At 39.4% G+C, this 20,469-nt stretch overlaps 1 protein-coding gene across 3 annotated transcripts in view; it reads right to left on the bottom strand.

The window, feature by feature from the left end:
• The window catches only part of GRIA3 (glutamate ionotropic receptor AMPA type subunit 3), a 285,127-nt gene that overhangs the window by 106,702 nt on the left and 157,956 nt on the right, over window positions 1–20,469 (bottom strand). For all 3 annotated transcript variants that reach the window (XM_055338480.1, XM_055338479.1, XM_055338481.1), the window contains one exon: window positions 11,096–11,149. In XM_055338480.1, coding sequence (XP_055194455.1) covers window positions 11,096–11,149 — 54 coding nt within the window. The remainder of the gene's footprint in view (window positions 1–11,095; window positions 11,150–20,469) is intronic.

The raw sequence follows: 20,469 nt of genomic DNA, 5'->3' as shown, positions 1-20,469 counted from the left end.
TTTTTGGTTTGTCCTGACTTTTGTTTCAGGGCTTAAGTGCCTGACCTGAGCACGTTCCCAACAGCAACGGCTCAAAAAAGGACAGAAATCCCATATCCTTTTATTTAATACATGTATTTTAGCATGTCTGACTCCAAAAGAAATTTCTGTCTTATGAATTCTATTTTCTCACTGAGCTTCATCTGCTATTAAAAATTATGTATTTTGGGCAGCCCCGGTGGCGCGGCGGTTTAGCACCGCCTGCAGCCCAGGGCGTGATCTGGAGACCCTGGATCGAGTCCCACGTCAGGCTCTCTGTATGGAGCCTGCTTCTCCCTCTGCCTATGTCTCTGCCTGTTTCTCTCTCTCTGCATCTCTATGAATAAATAAATAAAATCTTTAAGAAAAAGAATAAAAATTATGTATTTTAAATTGAACACCAATAAAAAATAAATTGATTATTAAAAAATAATAATAAATAAAATAAAATTCCCCTGGCAAAAAAATTATGCATTTTAAAATAACATATTTTTATCGAAAATAAACTGTGTTCCAGTGGATTTCTTTGTTATTTTGTGTGGGAAAAGATGGCTCATTTTGCATAAGCAGGTTGCTATTTTATAGCAACTGTCCTATCCCTTTGCTGAATCATAGCAGTTCATTTTTTGCTTGAAAACTAGTTTTGCCTTCTGGGATCTCCTATCCAAAGATATTAGAATTTCTTCTTTGTTTTTTATTTACCTTTTTTTCCATTTTAATTTTGAGAGTGGAGGTAGATAGTCATGATTTCTCATCTGGCTGGGCTCTGAGAACCTAATTTTTTAAGAGGACAACACTTACCATACATACTACCTCAGCCAATGAATTTGTTACATTTTGAGACTTCAGAGTCTATAAAACAAATTAATTCTCATTTTCTTTTGGAATTTTTAATTTGAGTTCACTGACTGAGACACCAATGAGTCTCTAATTAGAGCCTGTCTCGTACTCTAGCACCCCTTTCCTGTCTGCTGATTAAATTAACTTTCATATTCCATGAGCATCTTATAAAGAATGTGCCCCAAAGAAAAGTTATTTTATTCCCTCAAAATCTCTTCCTCTTCCTGTATCCCTTCCTTGAATTAATGTACTTTAGGCCTACTGGGTCAGTGGGTGTGAGGTCCATGCACCTGTATCTTTATAAACTCACCAAGTGACTTCAAAATACAAGTGGGTTTCAAAACCACTGGCCTAGATTATTGTCTGAGTTTCCTAGCTGGTACTCTAATGTCCAGTTCTTTACCTCTCCAGTTAATTTTTTACATAATAAATTCACCTTCCTGGGGTACCTGGGTGGCTCAGTTGCTTGAGCACCCGACTTTTGATTTCTGCTCAGGTCATGGTCTCAGAGTCCTGAGATCAAGCCCTGCATCAGACTCTGTGCTCAGTGGGGAGTCTGCCTGAGATTCTCTCTCTCCCTCACCCTCTGCCCCTCATGCAACCCACATTCTCTCTCACTCTCTATCAAATAAATAAATAAATAAATAAATCATTAACTAACTAAATAAATAGATTTACTTTCCTAAAATACCAGTTAGAGCATACTATTCCTTTCTTCAAATCGTTGTAATGGTTCCCTACTTTCTACAAATGTATTAACAGCAAAATGTCTTGACTTGGCCTTTGAGAATTTTCATTATCTTTATTTTCCACTCCCTTGGCTCATCTGTACCACTTCCTTCAACAGACCTCATGCTGTAACCATATTATGCCCTTTTGAACCATGCTACCTTTGTTTTGTTCTCTTTGTCTAGAAAGGGCCCCTGCTTCATCACTGACAGCTCTGGCGGTCTCTACTGAAATTTCATTCTTCAAGAACCATTTCCAATAATGACTAAGGATGATTGATATCAAATTTGTCTTTACAATCTCTACCAGGTAGTAAAAGGGCCCATTTGTACTCATTTTTGGCCAATTATTACGTAGGCTTTTGCACACTGTTGACTGCTTATGGGCTTTTGTCCTCCTTCATTACTGCATGCCTTCCTATACTTTCCATGGAATAAATATATGTGTATTGTCACAGCATCATTGCTAAGTGATTCCAACATTCCCAATTCCCTGCTATACTATGTGGAATATCTGTTGAGCTCATTTTACTATTTCAGGATTTTATTAACTAGATGTGATGATGAGATACTCAAGGACTTTTGCTTAGACTGGGCTTAACAAGTTCTAGTGCTGTTTGTATCTCACCAGTTCTGTTTGGTTAAAATTGTTGTTTGGCTAATTCTTTTCCTTTGGCTGGGCCAAAATACTGTGCAGAGGGAGAAAGGAAAAGAGATGAAAGAAGGAAGAGGAAGACTGGAGGCAATCCTGGTGCTCACAGATTGGATGAGTTGAAACTACTTTCTCACTTTTTATGTTTTAGGTATCTGTACAGTTGACTATTTGTCTCTGTGTGATAATGGCAATATTTGATGGAAATATGGATATAATCTCCAGGAGTTATTCCTTTAAGAGGGAAACTACTCATTTGAATTTGTGAGTTCTGCTATATTTCATCAGTCATATCACTTTTTGATCACGTCACATCTGTTTGATCCATTGCACTGCTACCCGCATCCAAATGCAACTTTATAAAAACAACCATGACTTTTGTGTATAAGCAGTTTATATGGGAGACTTGTAAGCTACCCTTGACTGATTTCTCCAGGGCCATCTTTTATACAGATACTGGTTATACAATTGGCATTCAAACAAGATTGTCCTGATTTCAGAATAGCCAGACAAGTCAGTCTTGCAAAGATTTAAATGACTTTAGTATTATCCTGTCTCCCTTGATTTATATATACTGTAATTCAATTTCCTTCTGGTAGTATGGATAATGGAGAGTTGCAAATAAATATATTCAAAGCTTTCTTTTAGAGCACTTATTTTCAAGATATTACGTGGAGATTCCTTTCATATAATACTATTCTTAGGGTACATTTTGTACTGAAAGGAAAACAGAGACAAGATAAGTTCAGTGACTTTCAATGAGTTGATGGCAGATTATAGGTGAGAAATGGGAAAGGTGGCTTGCCTATGGGGAAGATAAAAGCAGTAGAAAGAGGGCTGGGAAACTGCCAAGGGCAAGTATTTATCTCATAATTTGGATGAAGGCTAGCTCTATCTTTAGTGTCATTTGAGTTGTTCGATAGGGAAATGCATAGTAATTGTGGTGACTCAAGTTATCAGGTTGCTAATGAGAGACACAAGTCTTTTTCGAGAAGCAGGTCCATCCTCCTGGGAGGGTGTAGTGTGTGGAGTTGAAGATTACACCATATAAATTAGCACTTGACTATAGGTGCTTGTATTGTTTGCTCACTGTTCTATTCTCAAATCAACATACTTTGAAGCCTTTTAAATGCTATCCATTGGTAACATAATGAGCCATATCAAACTTGCCCTGACCTCTTGGCACTTTAGTCCAGTGGGAATTATTTGTATGAATATAAGTTGACATAAGTGCTATTACTGGGAAAAATAGCCACTGATCTCTTTTTTAAAACAGTTGTATGGAGGACCCATCCATTTGACACTGATTTTTTTAAAGCAAAAATCAGTTCATGCACCCTCACTCCAGCTTGAAGTTCTTCAGTGGCTTTCTATCACTGTTGAAAAAGCTAAAAGTCCTTTAACCAGGCTTACTAAAGCCTTACATAATCTGAAACTCACCTCTGCTCTAGCCAAGATTGCCTTCTGACAGTTCAGTGAAGGTATCAAGCTCTTTTCTGCCTCAGGACCTTGGCACATGCTGTTCCCTATGCATGACATGAACTTTTCCTGATTCTTCACATAATTGGATCTTTTACATCATTTGGATCATTTCAAAGTCACCTTTCCTGAGAGACCTTGTTTGGCCATGCTATGCAGAATTTTGATTCTCCATACTCTAGCTTCTCTTCATTCCCTGTCCTAGCACCTGTTCTAGCTCCATGCCAATTATCATGAGCTCTAAAAGTTTTGTCTGTCCATTATGACTATAAAATTCTTAAGGACACCATCTTCTGTCTTCCTTGCAGGGGAGTGAACAAGGTATTGGGCATACAAGTGATACAAAGGAAAAATAACTTACTATAAAGATCTTTAGAGCAGTATTACCCAGAGTGTATGTGGACTGGTGCTGTTCTGCTGTTTGTTAGCAATCAGAGGTAAAATAAAGAAAGAAATAGAAAGCAAGTTTTCATAAACCTTTATAGCAATTTGATAGGCTAATATGGCTGTTAAATGTAATACTAAAAAATCTGGCTTGTATTTTCTATTCCTTGTTTTGTTTATTTCATACTTTCAATAATTTATTTCTGTTGCACTTTTGTTGATCTGTGACGATATGGAGGAAAAAACTGGCTTTTCTTCACAGATAGTTTGAGAAGCACTGTTTTAGAGGACGTGATCTGAGAGCCTGGGGAAGAAAATAGAATTCTTTTGATTTATCTTGCTAGAACATTGGGTAGAAAGTAATCTTTCTTTGTTGAGAGGGGGAGAGAGAGAGAGGGAGAGAGAGAGAGAGAGAGAGAGAGTTGGCTATTATAATGGGGGCATTTTTGGACAGGGAGAATGAGAGTCTCAATGTTGGCAACTTTAAGTTGACGAGTGCCTGTGGATTTCTAAATGCCAGGTAGGAAGTTGGACCCCAGCCCAGTCCCCAACTCCTCATTCCCTTGGTGCTCTGCTATAACCTATCTCTGTTTGGAGAAGAAAGTGAATCCTCAGCCCCCAGAGAAGTTGTGTACCCAGGGGAGGTGACTGGGCTCCTGGCATTTGGGACCAGTGGGGATTTTTCACTTCAATCCCACTTCCTTTGCCTGTAAGGCCAGGCTCCAGCCCAGTGAGCTCTGTGTTTACATGCTAGCTTCTGAGGTGTCATTGTTCACAACATGTGGCTTTGAGCATTTGAATTTTTTTAAAGAGAGAGAAAAGGCAGAGGGAGAAGGAGGATCTTAAGCAGGCTCTATGCCCAGCATGGAGCCCAATGTGGGGCTTGATCTCACAACTCTGAGACCATGACCTGAGCCGAAATCAAGAGTCAGATGCTTAACTGACTAAGCAACCCAGGTGCCTCGAGCATTTGAATTTTTTATTTAGAATATAAAAATGGAAGAACAAAGGAAGGGAAGGAGTAGCAAACAAAATGAGAAGACCTGGAAGGGGAAGGGAGCAGAAGGGAACAGTTGTTATTGGCAAGCAAAACACATGACCCAATCTCACTTGAACTTGTTTTCCCTCTGAACAAAGGGAGTCCCTCTCTGTTTCAGGTACATTCAAAGATTTAGAAGACTTCAGAGTTCAGTTCTTCAAGCTTACATTACTCCTTGTGGTCTCTTTTGGATTTTGAATGGTACTTTTGTTTTAATAAAAATTTGAAAAAATTAGATGTAAGCTAGTGCCCCCCATTGTTTCCTGGCATGCTAATAATATGAATGGGGCAGATAAGAGAAAAGAGGGAGCAAGAGCAAGAGGGGAGATGAGGAGATGAGAGAGCAGGAGAGAGGGGTGTGTGTGTGTGTGTGTGTGTGTGTGTGTGTGTGTGTGAGAGAGAGAGAGAGAGAGAGAGAATAGGGAATGTGGCACAAGAGAAGAGAGTGATGGACAGATATAATTGGTGTCTGTTAAGATGCATTTCAGATCGGCTCTTGGACAAGTTTCAGACCCCGTTTCACAAGGCTCCCCTTGGTTTTTAAACATTTTTTCTTTCTGACCACTTTACTCTCATAAATGTATAGTTTGTATTTCATTCATATGCATTTATGTCTTTGCAAATATTCTTTTTTAAAAAATTTTTTTCATTTATTTATGATAGTCACAGAGAGAGAGAGAGAGAGGCAGAGACACAGGCAGAGGGAGAAGCAGGCTCCATGCACCGGGAGCCTGATGTGGGACTCGATCCCAGGTCTCCAGGATCGCGCCCTGGGCCAAAGGCAGGCGCCAAACCTCTGCGCCACCCAGGGATCCCCTTTGCAAATATTCTTAAGTGACCTTTGTGGGGCTGGCCTCTTGTCTCACTGAGATGCTTGAGTGGGTCAAGGGAAGGAGGAAGGTGTTCTGTCAAGAGTCTGCTCAACCTGCATTGGAGGCCTAGCTTGGCAATGGATTAGCTCTGAGACTTTGGGCAGGTCATGTATTTTTTCTGAGCCCATTTTCCTGATCTCTAAAAAGCTTAGGGAGGTGACAAGGTAAGAAGTCTCTCCTCATGGGAGTTCTGAGTAAATTTAGTAAGCAGTCTAAAGAAAATAGCCGACACAGCAATGAGGAGTCTAAGATATGCTAGCTTCCTTCCCTTTGCCTCCTAGCACAATGGCCTCCTGGACTGTCTGCTCATGTGGCCCTCTACCACTGGCAGCTGACATTATCTAACTTCCACTTGTAGGATCAACAACAGTCCCCCACTCTGGGATTAGTCTTGACCCCTGTTGGGTCTTCTAAGATAGTGGTTAACTGGTACAACACTGAGTAAGTCCACTATGGCTCATGTTCTCCCTTGGGCCACTTCAAATGCTTGGCATTTTGTTTTTTGGTCTTATTTGGGTGGCTGGGTGCTGAACATCTGTTGTTGGACCATTTCAACCCAGATCCAATTCATTTTGTGTTGACTGCAAGGTGGTTTTGATTGATTCTTCAGATCCTCAGCTATGTTTAGAACTTAGGTAAGGAAAAAAAAAGAACTTAGGTAAGGATACTCAAACCCCTCTTGGCTTCTGCCTACCTGAATGATTTTAAGTCTGCCTTATGACTTTATATCCCTAAGGATAACAGGGCTCTGGTTTTGTTCCCCTATTTATATCCTTAGCTTTTGCCTAGCTGGTGTGCCTATACTCTCACTCCCAGCCTTTTCTGATCCATACTGACCCTCCATGAGGGAAGAAATGTAGAGTTGGAAGTGACCTTGGAGTGTTTCCTAAACTTTAGTCATTAATATGCCACCTTTACAGTTTTTTTTTTTGCCATATAGGTGGATCATCTGAGCCATAATTTACCTAATATTTTTCTTTACATTGACTAAATTTTTAAATCTAAATATCTACTTTAGCTTCATTCTAAGGAATGGTATCTGTAAAACCACAGAATTGAAAGGATAGTTATCTTTTTGCAATACACAGTTAATATAAATTCAAAAGTAGTAAGTTTAAGAAATTTTGCTGTGTATTCCCTAAGATCATCTTGTGTACACTTGGAGAAATAGTAATCTGGTCTAACTCTCCATTTTGTGGATTAGGAAGCCTTGTTTCCTAGCTCTGGGTCTAGTGCTTGTTTTTATTATGTTATGCCTAGGGTTGTTAGTTTAGGGTTCTGCACACAATGACTGAGCTATCATTATTGACATATATGAAAAGATTAAACCACATATACAACATGCTTGGGAATGCAGTATAAAGGATCCTGACCCAGGACCTTGCCTTGAAAGAGAGAGAGGTTGCCTGACTGGCAGATTGTATACATGCTGGTTACCTCTGGTACCAGAGTAGAGAAACATTACCACCTTAGAGTCCAGGAAGAGAAAACAATTAATTATGGAACAACCCCTAAAAATGGCCATTATCAACTGAAATAGAATTTGTAAGAGACTTACTTGCTCTCTCATCATTGGGATGTCAACCTCTGGCCTGTGTGCTCACCATATCACATCTCTGGCCTGTGCTTCTGATGGAATATTTTGTTTCTTCCAGGGATTTCAACAAGTTAGAAGTTTTCTACAGCTTATTATTCACTGTGAAATGTACACCCTGACCTGTGAAAGGCCTGTGTCAAAGCATTCATGGACTATCCAAGTCTTCTCATTTTAGGATTGCTACCAGAGAAATGTCCACGTAAAAGCACATAGAAATCTTTGCCAGATAGATGTAGCTCTGTGGCAAATGGCACACATCGTGCTCTGATGTAGGTGATTCCAGAAAGCTTAGGTAAGCTCTGTGATCGTTTTTGACTTTGCATTTTGTAGAAGAAGGCAGTGTGGTTCTGTGTTATCATAATACCAGGAATCAGATTAGACTTTGTTCCTTTGTGTATATGTCTTCAGCTTTCATCCACCCTGCTCATTTTGAAAGGAAACAGCTCTACTTACCCTTTTTTGACCACCTGAGTAACTTCTAAATAGTTTTGGTGTGTGTGTGTGTGCGTGTGCGTGTGTGTGTGTGTGTGTGTGTGTGTTGAGACTTTGGTGGACATATTTAGGGTATTTTAATCTGCTTTTTTTATAAAGATTTTATTTATTCATGAGACACACACACACACACACACAGAGAGAGAGGCAGAGACACAGGCAGAGGAAGAAGCAGGCTCCATGCAGGGAGCCTGATGCAGGACTCGATCCCGGGTCTCCAGGATCATGCCCTGGGCCGAAGGCGGGCACTAAACCACAAAGCCACCCAGGGATTCCCTTAATCTGCTTTTAAAAACCTGGAAACCATGGTGGGATGATCTGTCTCATTTTTATCAGAGACTAGCAACAGTTCCTATCTCTATTGCCTGTATACAATTTGATATAGAGTACAGGGACTTATGGAAACACATGACTGAGTTCAGATGAAAAGGTCACTAGAGGAAAAGGAGTGGCAGCTCAAAGCATGGTGAATGAGTTCACGTTTTCATTAGGCAGACTGACATGACACTATATATTACATTCATTCTGAAGGACCAGACTTTACTTGTTTTTGTAGTAAGCTTCCTCCCAATGTCTCATGATTCCAAGTCCTGTTTAGGCATTCAGTTAACCATTCTTTTCCCCAACTTTGTCCTAATATTTCTCTCTTGCAGTTCTATCACTCCACAGGCTTTCATTTCTGTCAGGTCTAGGTCTCAAGTTGAAACCAAAGCTCATCTGAAGGATTGTTGTCAGGAATAGGGAGGCCCAGTTAGAATTCTAGAATGGGGAAGGTCTTTATGTATCATCATCCATATGCATGGCTCAGATCTCCCTTTAAGATGGAACCTGCCTTGAGGAGTTGAGTTAGCTGACAGCCTCCAGCTTCATGATCTTCCTCAGCTTTCAGGCAGGAGGTATGTGCTTCCTGAGCAGCTGTCAGCCAATGGCTGAGCAAGGTGGTGGTGCAGTGGATCACCGTTTCTTGGCAGTGTGGAGGTGTTTGCACTGGAACTCTCAGTTGTGCTCGCCAAGATGTTCTCAGAACTATACTACCATCATCAAATTTCCTTTCCCTTTCCTTAGCTGATGTCAGACCTCAGTTGTGGTCTTAAGCTCTCCCTTCCCACTTGTGACCCTCTCCCTTTCATTTTCCAGAGGTATCACTCCCAGTAAATGTCTTGCATTTCTAATTATATCTTAGCATATGCTTCCAAAGGGCCCAACCATTACATCAATGAACTCCTCACTCCCATCTGAATTCACAGTAAAGAAACTAAAGTGACTTAAGCAAGGTCCCACAGCTAGTTAGTAGTAAAGACCATATGACAACCCAAAGTTTCTGACCCCTCATCAGTGCTCTTTCCCAAACTTCAGTAGTCCACATGCCACCACAGCCACACCCACAAAACCAGATCTTGCCATATGTTTATCCCCCCCATGCTATTGTTTACATGACACATTTTACATGTTACAAAATGGATTCATTTGTTGTTAAATCTCTACTTTAGCCCTGTATGACATAATGATATTCATGAAATTTGGATTTTGATGTGCTCGTCTCATATTTTTCTAACATATAATAAATAATACATTGCCATTATAATAAAAAAAGTTTATGTGTGTAATATGTAAAATCATCTCATGTACTGTCGATGATGGGTGAACCCTGGGATGTATAAGGCAGGAGAGAAGGAAAATGGAGAAGGAATGAAGGAGAGCAAAATACTTATTGATGAGAAAGAAATGGTAAAAACCCATCAGTAACTGCCCTCAGGTGCCTTGCTGTGACATCCATGTTTTCTGCCGAGCCCTGGTCTAACTTCCAATGAGTCAGCAAATATCCTTTACTTATTGATTGCCTAAAAAAACCAAATTGAATGTATTCAGATGTAAATGGAGAATCAAGATTTCCTAAAAGAGTTTATTCATTTATCCCCCAAATGGTCTGGAGTGCTCCACTTTGAGCAATCTATTGGAGAAGATGCACACTACATTTCAAAGCAGTAGCTCTAATCTTCATCTCATAAAGTGTTGGAATGAACATACTTCCTAAGACAGAGGCTTAAGTAATATCTCTTTTCTCATTTAAAAATTTTTCATCATTAAAACAAAATAAGATTTTTTCTTTAAGAAATCTAAGAATATAATTATAATAATATTTCACTTTTGTTGCTATTCTTTTGGTGTAAGAGCTCCATAACAATTATCATTCTGTTGTGATAATGAAACGAGATTGGGTTTAGAACTTGTGATATGTAATAATTTAAAAGATTCTTAGTATCACAGTGATCATTTAGCATTTCTCTTTCATTTTGGGGAGGTAGTATTATTCCGAACCTCTGCCAAACAGATATTACTGATCTGGAAGCCATTTTGTTAATTCTAAGACCAACTGTCTTTTTGGAGAAAGAACTATAATCTAACCTAAATGAAATACTAGCTTCTAAAGCGTCATAAATTTTAAAGGCATGGGAAATATGAAGGAAAAGATTCAACTTGTGTTTTATTATAAGTATAAAGGTAGCTGTATGCTTTGACAGGGTCCCTTGATGTTCCACTTTCAAATCTACTTCTGGTATCTGGTTTGAAAAGATTTGGTAGTGGTCTGATTCTGGAAAGACAAATCCAGTACTGATGTGCACATATACTTGGGTTAACTGGGGAAAGAGTCAGTTAGTTTCCTGTGTCTCCTGTCTCTTGTGTTATATTTCAAGCCTGGATAAAATGTTTTACATTTCAAATCCAAATATGATCTAAGAATAATCAGTGAAGAATCATATCAAATTACTATATTTTAAATGAGGAGAGAATATAAGCTTCACAGCTAAAACAGAGACACCATAATTGAAAACAAGGATATTGCATTCAAGTTTTGGTATTTACTTATTCATTTCTCTAAGTGTCTAGAGGGCACGTTACATTCTTCATGTATTTCTTTTTTGGATGATTATGGATGACACAAATGAAATAGAATATATTACCCTGAGAAACAAAAACTCCACTTGTTCTTACCAGGTTTGCAAGCATGTAGTGATAACCTCTTGAATGTTTCCCCAGGATCACAACCTGCAGAAGAAGAAATAAGAGATATTGCTTATTTAAGAAGGGCATTTTCAATTGCCCAATCAATGGGAAGTGCAATAATCAATCAGTGGGCTAGAGCAAATTACTTTTAAATGGTCAACAAAGTGTTAGGTCTCTTGTATACAGTAAAATCACAGTTAACTGGACCAGAGTTCTTTTTGTACATTTCAATTTCAGTCAGAGGATACAGGAAGAATTGCTAACATCAAAGTTAAAAGTGTCAAAAACAAGGGAGAAAAAGCTCTCTAAACTTCCAGGTCAGTAGCATCCTTGTCACTTAAAATAGATGGCAGAAGCGATGAAGCTGATGATCCCCCACCCATGAACTGGATTCTGTACTTAGCTGCTGAGATGGAAAATGGGCTGAACATGGAATACAAATTAGAAAATAGAATGTACAGTACTTTTTTTGTTGTTATCTGGAATGCTTAGGGAATAGAACACTCCAGGAATGGGGCTAATGGGATTTTCAGGTTAATCGAGGTTGCTTTTGCTTATTGAAACTTTTCTAAAATGCTTACCTTCCTTTTCCTGCCTTAATATGAAAGATTTGTAAACATTTATACAGCTTTTGGTGCTGGATACAAGGCCCAGGGCAGTGGGGGAGAGGATTTTCCCCTAGGGGACATCTGGAGACGCCTGGAGGCATTTGGTTGTCACATCTGGGAGAGTGAATAGTACATAGTGGGTAGAGGCCAAAGATGCTGCTAACCATCCCACGATGTACAGGACAGCCCTCCACATCAAAGAAATGTCTGGTAAAAAATGTTACTAGTGCTGAGGTGGAGAAACTCAGTTGGGGGTCATCATTCTTAGTTGGGGTCATCATTCTTATGGTAATTTTCATGAATAACACTGTATTCTAAGCCTTACAGTTTACAAAATGCATTTTTGTTATTTTAAAATATGTAAGTGGATTGAATGATTTCCAACCAAATATATTGGTTGTCAGTCAGAAGTTTTTGACTACTCACATAAGTTTATTTCCAGATAGCTAAATAGGACAAAATCTGGTTAATTGAGATTTTATAAAATGTCACTTTATTAAGTACTATGTACAAAGTACGGTACTGAATGCAGCGAGGGGGAGTAAGGGGGGTAGCACACAGGTTAAAGATACAACCAGAAGTGGAACCAGGTTTTGTTCTAAGTCTGACACTAATACCTAACTTTAGGAGCTCTCTTTAAGAAAAGTGAAACAAAATCATGAATAGTAAGGCCTTGGGAGAACCCATGCAAGTAGGGTACAATTAGGCTTAAGCTTCATGACAAGTTCTATCATGGACACAACTATCAAAGGATTTAAAAACAACTTGGTGGGGCATCTGACTCTTGATTTTGGCTCAGGTCATGGTCTTGGGGTCGTGGGTTCGAGCCATATGTTGGGCTCTGTACTCAGTGGGAGTCTGCTTGAGATTCTCTCCTTCTGCACCTCTCCCAGCTAAGTAAGTAAATAAAAAAATCTTTTGTAAAGATAAAAAACAACTCGAGAAGATAACAAAATTACATAAGTATCAAACCAGAACTATATATAAAAGGCTATAATAACAGTAAAAACAACTACCCTTAATTGAGTTCCTAGTATAAGCCACACAGTGTGCTAGGTGCTTTATATGCATTTAATCCCTAAAACAATTTAGCAGATTACGTTTCATTTTACAGATGAGGAACCTCAGCTAGAGAGAGTTTAAGTAATATGCCCAAGGCCACACAGCTCATAAATGGTAAAGCTGGAATTAGAACCTGGGTCTGTCTGCCTACGGCAGTCATTACATGGTTTCTCAATATGTGCTAAATGTCAAATACTAATAATTGTTCTAGATTCTTGGAGAAGAAGAGGTATCTAAGGTCTGCTGGGATGGATAGTGAAGGTTTCCTGGAGAAGATAAGGTTTAAGCTGGCTCAAAGGAGTGGAACTATGTAGTTAAATATGCTTATCATGCTGGCATTAGAAGCTCTCCAGTCATTTCAAGGACTGAGAGAGAGAGAGAGAGAGAGAGAGAGAGAGCGAGAGAGCTGTTTTTGATTAATTTAAAATATGAGCCACATTTCTGACTGATTATTTATGGAGGAAATGAAAGGTTAATGAATGTCTTGAGGAAGTGATTTCTCACACTGTCATGACACAAAATGAGCTGTTAGGTATCTGCTGGGATGTATTCTTCAGTGTCCGCTTGTGAGAAACATCCTTACTGGTGACATTTGTTAAGTTTTGATGGCAAGTTGGGGCCATACATTTGTTGAATTTTTAATTCACTGACAACCCTCAACATAATAAAATCAGAGGGTTTTGAGTTCTTCCAGAAAAATGAGCAATATTCCTGAGGACATCTGGCAGAATTTAGAGAAATAAGGCAGCAAGCCCAAAGGAAATGGGGCTTTCTCACCGGAGGAAGGGCTTAGTGTCCTTTTGAGCAGAGGGGAGGTGAGAGGGAGCCATTGAAGCATTAGTGTTGTGAGAAAGGCCCCAAATAAGAACCCAGAAGCCCAACCTTGTCAAGTACTCACTGTTTGCTTGTGGGCAAACCCCTCAATGTACTCCTGCCTCCATTTCCTTATCTGTAATCTGGAACAATGAACCTGGCCCTTCCTGTCTCAGTAGTGTCTTCAAGATCAAAGCGAAGAGCATAGACAGACCAGGCAGGGATGCGCCTTATGTAATTACTCGAGGTTAAATAACCCGGGGAGGGGGTGGTGTCACTCCCTGAAACATTATATTTGGGTTTAGAAACTCTTGAAGCTATTGGAATATCTGCTTTAGTCCCTACCCAGATAGTCTGTTCAGAAGAAACTCACTTATTTGAAGGTAGCTGGCTCATATTATCACTCCCAAAACTTAGCTGAAGCTGGAAGGGATGGGGAAGTTATCTAAAGATAGGAACCCTTAGGTGTCACAGAGCTGCTGTCTCGGAGGCCAGGAATTATTTCCTCATCCTTACTTCCAGTACCTTCTTAACTCTTACTTAACATACAGTTCTTACCAATCGTGGGTTTTCAGTTCAAAGTAAATGAGAAGCTGCAGATTAGAAGGGGTGTATAGAGAGGGAGGGGGTAACATTGGAAAGAGGAACGTTAGCAGCAGGGGAAGTGACAGGCTGTGACTCCGGCACAGTATCCACAGGGATGTTCATGGTGAATGCCTGAGTCATCAGGGTCTGGTTGATTGCATTGGTAATCTCTGCCAGAAAAATAAACAAACAAACCAGTGATACGTTTTGTGGAAGGTTTTCATCAGAAATGCTCCCAGTCCTGAGACTTTCTAGAGTGTACTCCAATATCTTGAAATCATACTTCCATGAGGCAGCAGCATTCCTACTGATGTGAGCTAAGTGAGGTCTCGCTGCAAAAAGTGCCCTGTTTTGCTCTGGGTCTTTCTCTTTTTTGCATTTTTGGTGCAGGGCTTGTGGGAGGGAGGGTGAGGTGGGAGGACCGTGTGTGATAGAATGCACAAAAGAACTAGTTAATGGGAGTGATTCTTGCGCAGTTAGTCCTCAATCTTGATTCTTGCCATCTGCTATAGACGAACAAGGCATAAATTGTACCCTGAGCTATTTAATGACTCTGGTAACCAAGAGAATATTCAACTTTGCTTTTACAGTAATTATAATAGCTCTTTCTGAATTAGTTTCAGAACTTCAAGTAGAAAAGCTGTCTTAGTCTACTGTTCAATTTAAGGAGGAAATACCAAATTCCCAAATCCATGTACCCTATTCACTGAGCCTTTGTGAGATTTGTTGGAGATGATGGTTGGCCAGTTATGATGGCAGATATGATAAATGTAATAAGGAGAGACATGTCAAATGTAGATAAGATTCATTGTTTTAAGGAAATTTATTTTGAGTCTCACAAATAGGATCTGAAAGAACAAAATGCCACAATCCAAATTCATTGAAACTTAAACCACAATTTTGTTTGCAGATAAAAACAGTTCTTACATACTAAGTTACTGAGTCGAGCATATAGCAGATCATTAAGTTATTTGTTAAAGCAGCCAGTGAATCATGGTCTACTCGTTTGGGGGAAACGTTTCCTTATTGACTCCCCCATCCGCTTGTCTGTGACATTGGAGGCTGGGTTTCACTGAATAGTTAAAAAATAATTCAGAAAATGTTCAGTTGGCTTTCTGTGTGAGAGGCCATTTCTTTTTAAATCTAATGTTCGATCTAGACATTTTTGTAATTTTAGAAATTTGAAATTAAATTGCTCCAGAAGACTACTTGAGAAGGCCCACAGACCCTTTGGGAGCAAAAGCATCTGCTTTTCTATGCTCACATTAAAAAAAATATGTGTATGTGGAAAAGTGTCTATGATTTTTTTCCCCCTTAGATCCATCTGGTATGCAGATTAGGTTATTTGCAGACCTAAGTATCTCCATGTTTGGATTTTCTACATCAGTGCCAAAAAAGGATCTATGTATAAAGATTGATCTTGCTTTGAGTACAGAACATGCCTTCCCGCTCACCTTAATCTGCTTCTCTTTGATTTAGGTACCCTGAGAAGTCTGGGGGGGCTGGGGAGAGAAATGAAGGAGGCTTCCAGTTTTAATGCACCCGATTTACCTATTGTATAGGTATTTTCCCTTTAAGGAAAAACCCACATTCCTTGTGTTCAAAGGGAAAACATTCTTCAGCCCCCCCCCTTTTCTGCTTCCTCAGTTATAAAAAGATATGTTGTCCTATGGCAACCTATCTAATTTCAGCTGTGTTGGGAGTTAAATAGTGATATTCTACAAAAATCAGCCTCAGAATATGCCACACTTCCCAGAAGAAATCTTCCATCAGATATGATAAAAGGCATTCATTTTCTTGAATGAAAACCCCGAGCTACTAAATTGCTTTAGTCTTAGTAAACATATATCAGAAGTCAATTCCGTTAGAATTATTTTGTAATAATCTCAATCTGCACACACGTGCTCTCCTCTAACTGAAAAACAGTGCCTCATCATGTGGTCATCTGACTTGAATAAATGTGCTGGATTAGTGAGGCAGAGAAGAGCCAATCACCCATCCCAAAGTCAGCCCAATGGCAGCAGGGGTGGGGGTGCTGCCGATGGAGAAAGACAGGCTGAAGCTTTTCATAAAGAAGGAAAATGGGAGTATAACCGAGAAATCTCATCAGCGCTTATGCTGTCTAGAGGGGAAGCTTATGCAGAGGGAAGGCAATTGAATAAGGCATCAAATAAAATGCTAGGATGTGAGGATTAGGGGATGAGGATTTCACCAAAGAACACATCTTTGGTAAGTTACACTTCTCAGACTTTAATAGTGCATTCACTATGACTGAATGGAATATACGGAAGAGTTAATGCTAAACAGCAGGAGAAGCAAAGAGAACGTAGAAATGCGAAGCAATACATGGCCACAAGTTAAAGAAGCAACAGATTATTCTCGCTCCTGTAGATAAGGGACCATTTCAGTGCATGTTGACCACGGTGGGACCACCTCACTGTATCTGAAAACAGTATCTCTCAAATTTAATTCCCTTACAGACTTCCATTTGTGTCCTATCCACATCTCACAATACTATTACATACTTCATATTTATCCTTATAGCTAATCCTTTTCTTAAATTTAGCCATGTCTAAAGCAATAATATTCATGAAACTACATACAAGAAAATAAACTGTATAGAAATAAAATATATTTCTCCAGATGTCACTGAAAATCCTACGGTATACTACAAGGGGTGGTGGGAAATACTGCCTTAAAGCCATCACATCTTTAGAGAAGAGAATATAGATTGTGTCTGCCTGTCTGATAAAATAAGGTTAATTTGCCTTATGGTTCAAATCTTGAGTATCCCTTCCTATTTTAAAAAGTTCACGAGTTTTGTAAGGGAGAAAAATGATGGGCAGCGTTTCGGAGGTAACAAATAATGCCTGGGACTGGGTACAAATGACAAATCTGGAAGCTTACGAAAACATTTCCTAAGGCAATTTACATGTATTGACTCACCCAGGAAGTCCAGCAACTTTGATTGGTTAGAGTCCTTGGTCATGGGGCCAATAATGAATATTTAAAACACCTGGACCTTTCCACCAGAACTTCCTGTAAAATGATGTGCTTCCATACACTGTACCTTTTCTTGGAGTACCTCATCTGGAAGATCTTTTACAATACCCTATTTATATTTGGAAATATTCTAGATGTTTCTTCAGGTTAGTGGGGTGGTGTGATTTTAACTAGTATTTAACCTAGAATAATACAGCAAAAAGAACCTTAGTTTTTCTTCAACATACCCATATGTATGACTTCTGTAGTCTCTTTGCATTTGTATTAGCTAAACCCCAAGTTAGTGATAACTTATTTTACAATACATACTTATTTTTTAAAAAAAGATTTATTATTTATTTATTTGAGACAGGTAGGGAAGGGGCAGAGGGAAAGGGAGAAACAATCTCAAGCAGACTCTACACTGAACATGGAACCCAGTGTGGGGCTTGATCTCACAACCCTGATATCATGATCTGAGCTGAAACCAAGAGTCAGAGGATTAAGTGACTGAACCACCCAGGTGCCCCTAAACAATACATTTTTAAATAACAGTGTTCTTCATGTGTTCCTTTATGAAATTTATGGTCAGTTATTTTATGTTCACACTTACAACCTTGGCTTTAATATTTACAACCTTATTCTAAATATCAAGTGGTATCTTTTTCCTTTGTAGATTCTGCAAAATCATTTAGGCCAAAAGCACTATAAACCTGAATTTCTAATACCTACTTAGAGAACTATATAGGTGGGAAATAGAAGGCTTGAGAGCACCAGTGGATTCATTCTTTGTATTTTTTTTCATTACTTGAATTAAAAAAAAAGTAATGGCAATATCTGGCATATAGCTGAATAGTCACTCAAATATGTGTTGCTTCCAACTGCAACCACTTGGGAATAGGTAGAATAATGCAAGACTTCATTTACCCACGAGTCACACTTGCCCATCTTTAGGTATTTATCGGATCAACAACGCTCGTACCACTCCTAAAATGACACTTTGTAGTGTTTATATTTTTCTTTATAGATGTGATCTGAATCACCCTGAAAGTTTGGAACAAATTGGTATTGATTAAAGGTGATATACTAGAACAAGATGGTTCTGGATTCAAATCCTGCCATTCACCTATTAGCTACATACGGTGTGCAAAACTGAGCCATGGATGGTTGGGTATTAGAAACCCAGATTCAGCCCAGAATGATGGTGCCTTCACATTGGCGGGGGTAGAGGAAGGAACATTTGATGTGGGGATATGGAGAATAAGACGTTCTCTTTAAAACTCCCTGATTTTGCCTCTGTGAATGAATCTTCTGTTTGTACAATGCTTCCAGCATTCGACAACCTAATCTGTGAGATTTTCTGATTGCTGAAGGAAATGAGTGAACAAGTTTATATTTTCAAATAAAAGTAAATATCTCTCAGAAACCCAGTATATTTTGGGGGCCTTAGTTTTTTAGAATAGTTGCTTACTTGGCAGATTTCTCCCTCTTCTAAGACCCATGTCATTGAAGTGTCTTTCAATTTGGCAATGGATGACAAATGATAGAGGCTTAGTTCATGGCAGACCAAACACAGAATTCTTCTAATTCACTAATGTTTGGTTTGCTTTGGTCTTTCACTCCTGCTATTTGAATTTGGCATTATCTTCCCCACTCTGACAGCTTATCTACTTTTGTGATCCCACTGACATGATAACAGTTCAAGCACTCTAGGCAGAATTACAGACTTTCAGCCCCAAACAGGGGGCTCCTGAGAGCCGATCATGAAATATTCAGGAATTTTGTGGGCCAGTTATTAAGGCTTTGGTGGCTTGAAATCAGCCGTAGTAGAAATATTTACACTATAGAAGTCAGCCAATGCTACAAATCACAGCTTTCTCCCCTTGAGAGCCAGTTTACCTGCATACTGCTGGACTCAAAAGGCATATGGGTTGAGGTCCTTAGTGGATGGAAGACTTGCCTCACTTAACCACATTTCATTCAACTCTTCTTCTCATGGCCATCTGTTGAGTGCCTGCCCTGTGCTAATCCTGGGGCCAGATGCTGGGGAGACAGAGGTCATCAAAACCTGGTCCTAAGCCTGGAGGATCTCAACACCAGAGTAGGAAAGACTGCCAAGTTAACAGACAATTGCAACCCTGTGGGACAAGTATGAGGATAGAAAAATGTATAAGGTACAACTGAGGAGAGAATGATGGACTCATAACCCACTTGAGATAGAAAGTGCTTTGTCTCCAACTAAAGACCTAAACAATTTTTCCCTGTGGTTTTTATAAGTGGGAATCTGACAAACAGGTAATTTAAAGATAATGCTATTTTGAAAACAAAGAGAGATGTATTTCAGAGGGCTATTTCTCTTGATTTCAGGAGAGCCTCACTGTTTTACAGTGCTTACACACTAGAGGAAAGATTTTTATTTAGACCAACATAGGCATTTGTTGTGATGACAGGCAGGGTTGGCTCCATAAGAAATTGTGAATGAAATGATTGGTTGGAAAAGCTAAGTTTAGAAGGGGTCTAAGTGGTTATGTGGTAAAAAGAATGGGATCTGCTAAGGGTAAAGGGTTCCAGCATTGCCAGTCACAAGCTGTGTAACCTTGGGCAAGTTACTTAATCTCTCAGAGTCAGTTTTCCATCTGTAAAACAGAGATCATAATAGTTGATAGGTAGTAGAGTGGTCAAGAGTGCAGGGTAGACTGCCTGGGTTAGGCTCCCTCCTTTGCCCTTTAATAGCTGTGTAGCTTTGAGCAATTAACTTAAACTCTCTGTATTTCAGTATGCTCATCTATAAAATGGGTCTGTCATTAGTACCTACCTTACAGAATTGCAGCAAGGAGTAAATGAAATAATGTATCTATAGTTCTTAACATAGTGCCTGATGCTTATCCTATATTAGTTATGTTCTCCCTTTCTTATTCCTATTGTAATGCTCCTTCCCTCCATCCTTGTCTGCAGAAATTGCATCTATCATTCAAGGCCTGCTCATATGCAGCCTCTTCCATGAAGACTTCTCTGATTTCATGGCCCTTACTCTAAAAATATATGAAAGTGTTTTCCTGTTGCTATGGGATAAGGGATATGGAGAGGCATCAGAACTTGGTGTGGAAGGGTATTGGAGCCACTGGTCAGGATAGCACAGGGTTGGAGGTGCAAAGAAGGAGCTGAGATTTGCATGTGGAGTTCAGGCATTTGAGTCGAGGGTAAAAAAAGGACAAGAACCTGAGGGTAAACCAACAACAAAGAAATCCACACTGTCACCCTCCATCACTCCCTCCTCTCCTGCCCCAAATATTGATCAGGACCAGGAGTCCA

Source organism: Nyctereutes procyonoides, unplaced genomic scaffold (assembly GCF_905146905.1).
Source record: "Nyctereutes procyonoides isolate TBG_1078 unplaced genomic scaffold, NYPRO_anot_genome, whole genome shotgun sequence".
In the NCBI taxonomy this organism is placed as follows: Eukaryota; Metazoa; Chordata; class Mammalia; order Carnivora; family Canidae; genus Nyctereutes; species Nyctereutes procyonoides.
This window is presented reverse-complemented; position numbering and strand designations above follow the sequence as displayed.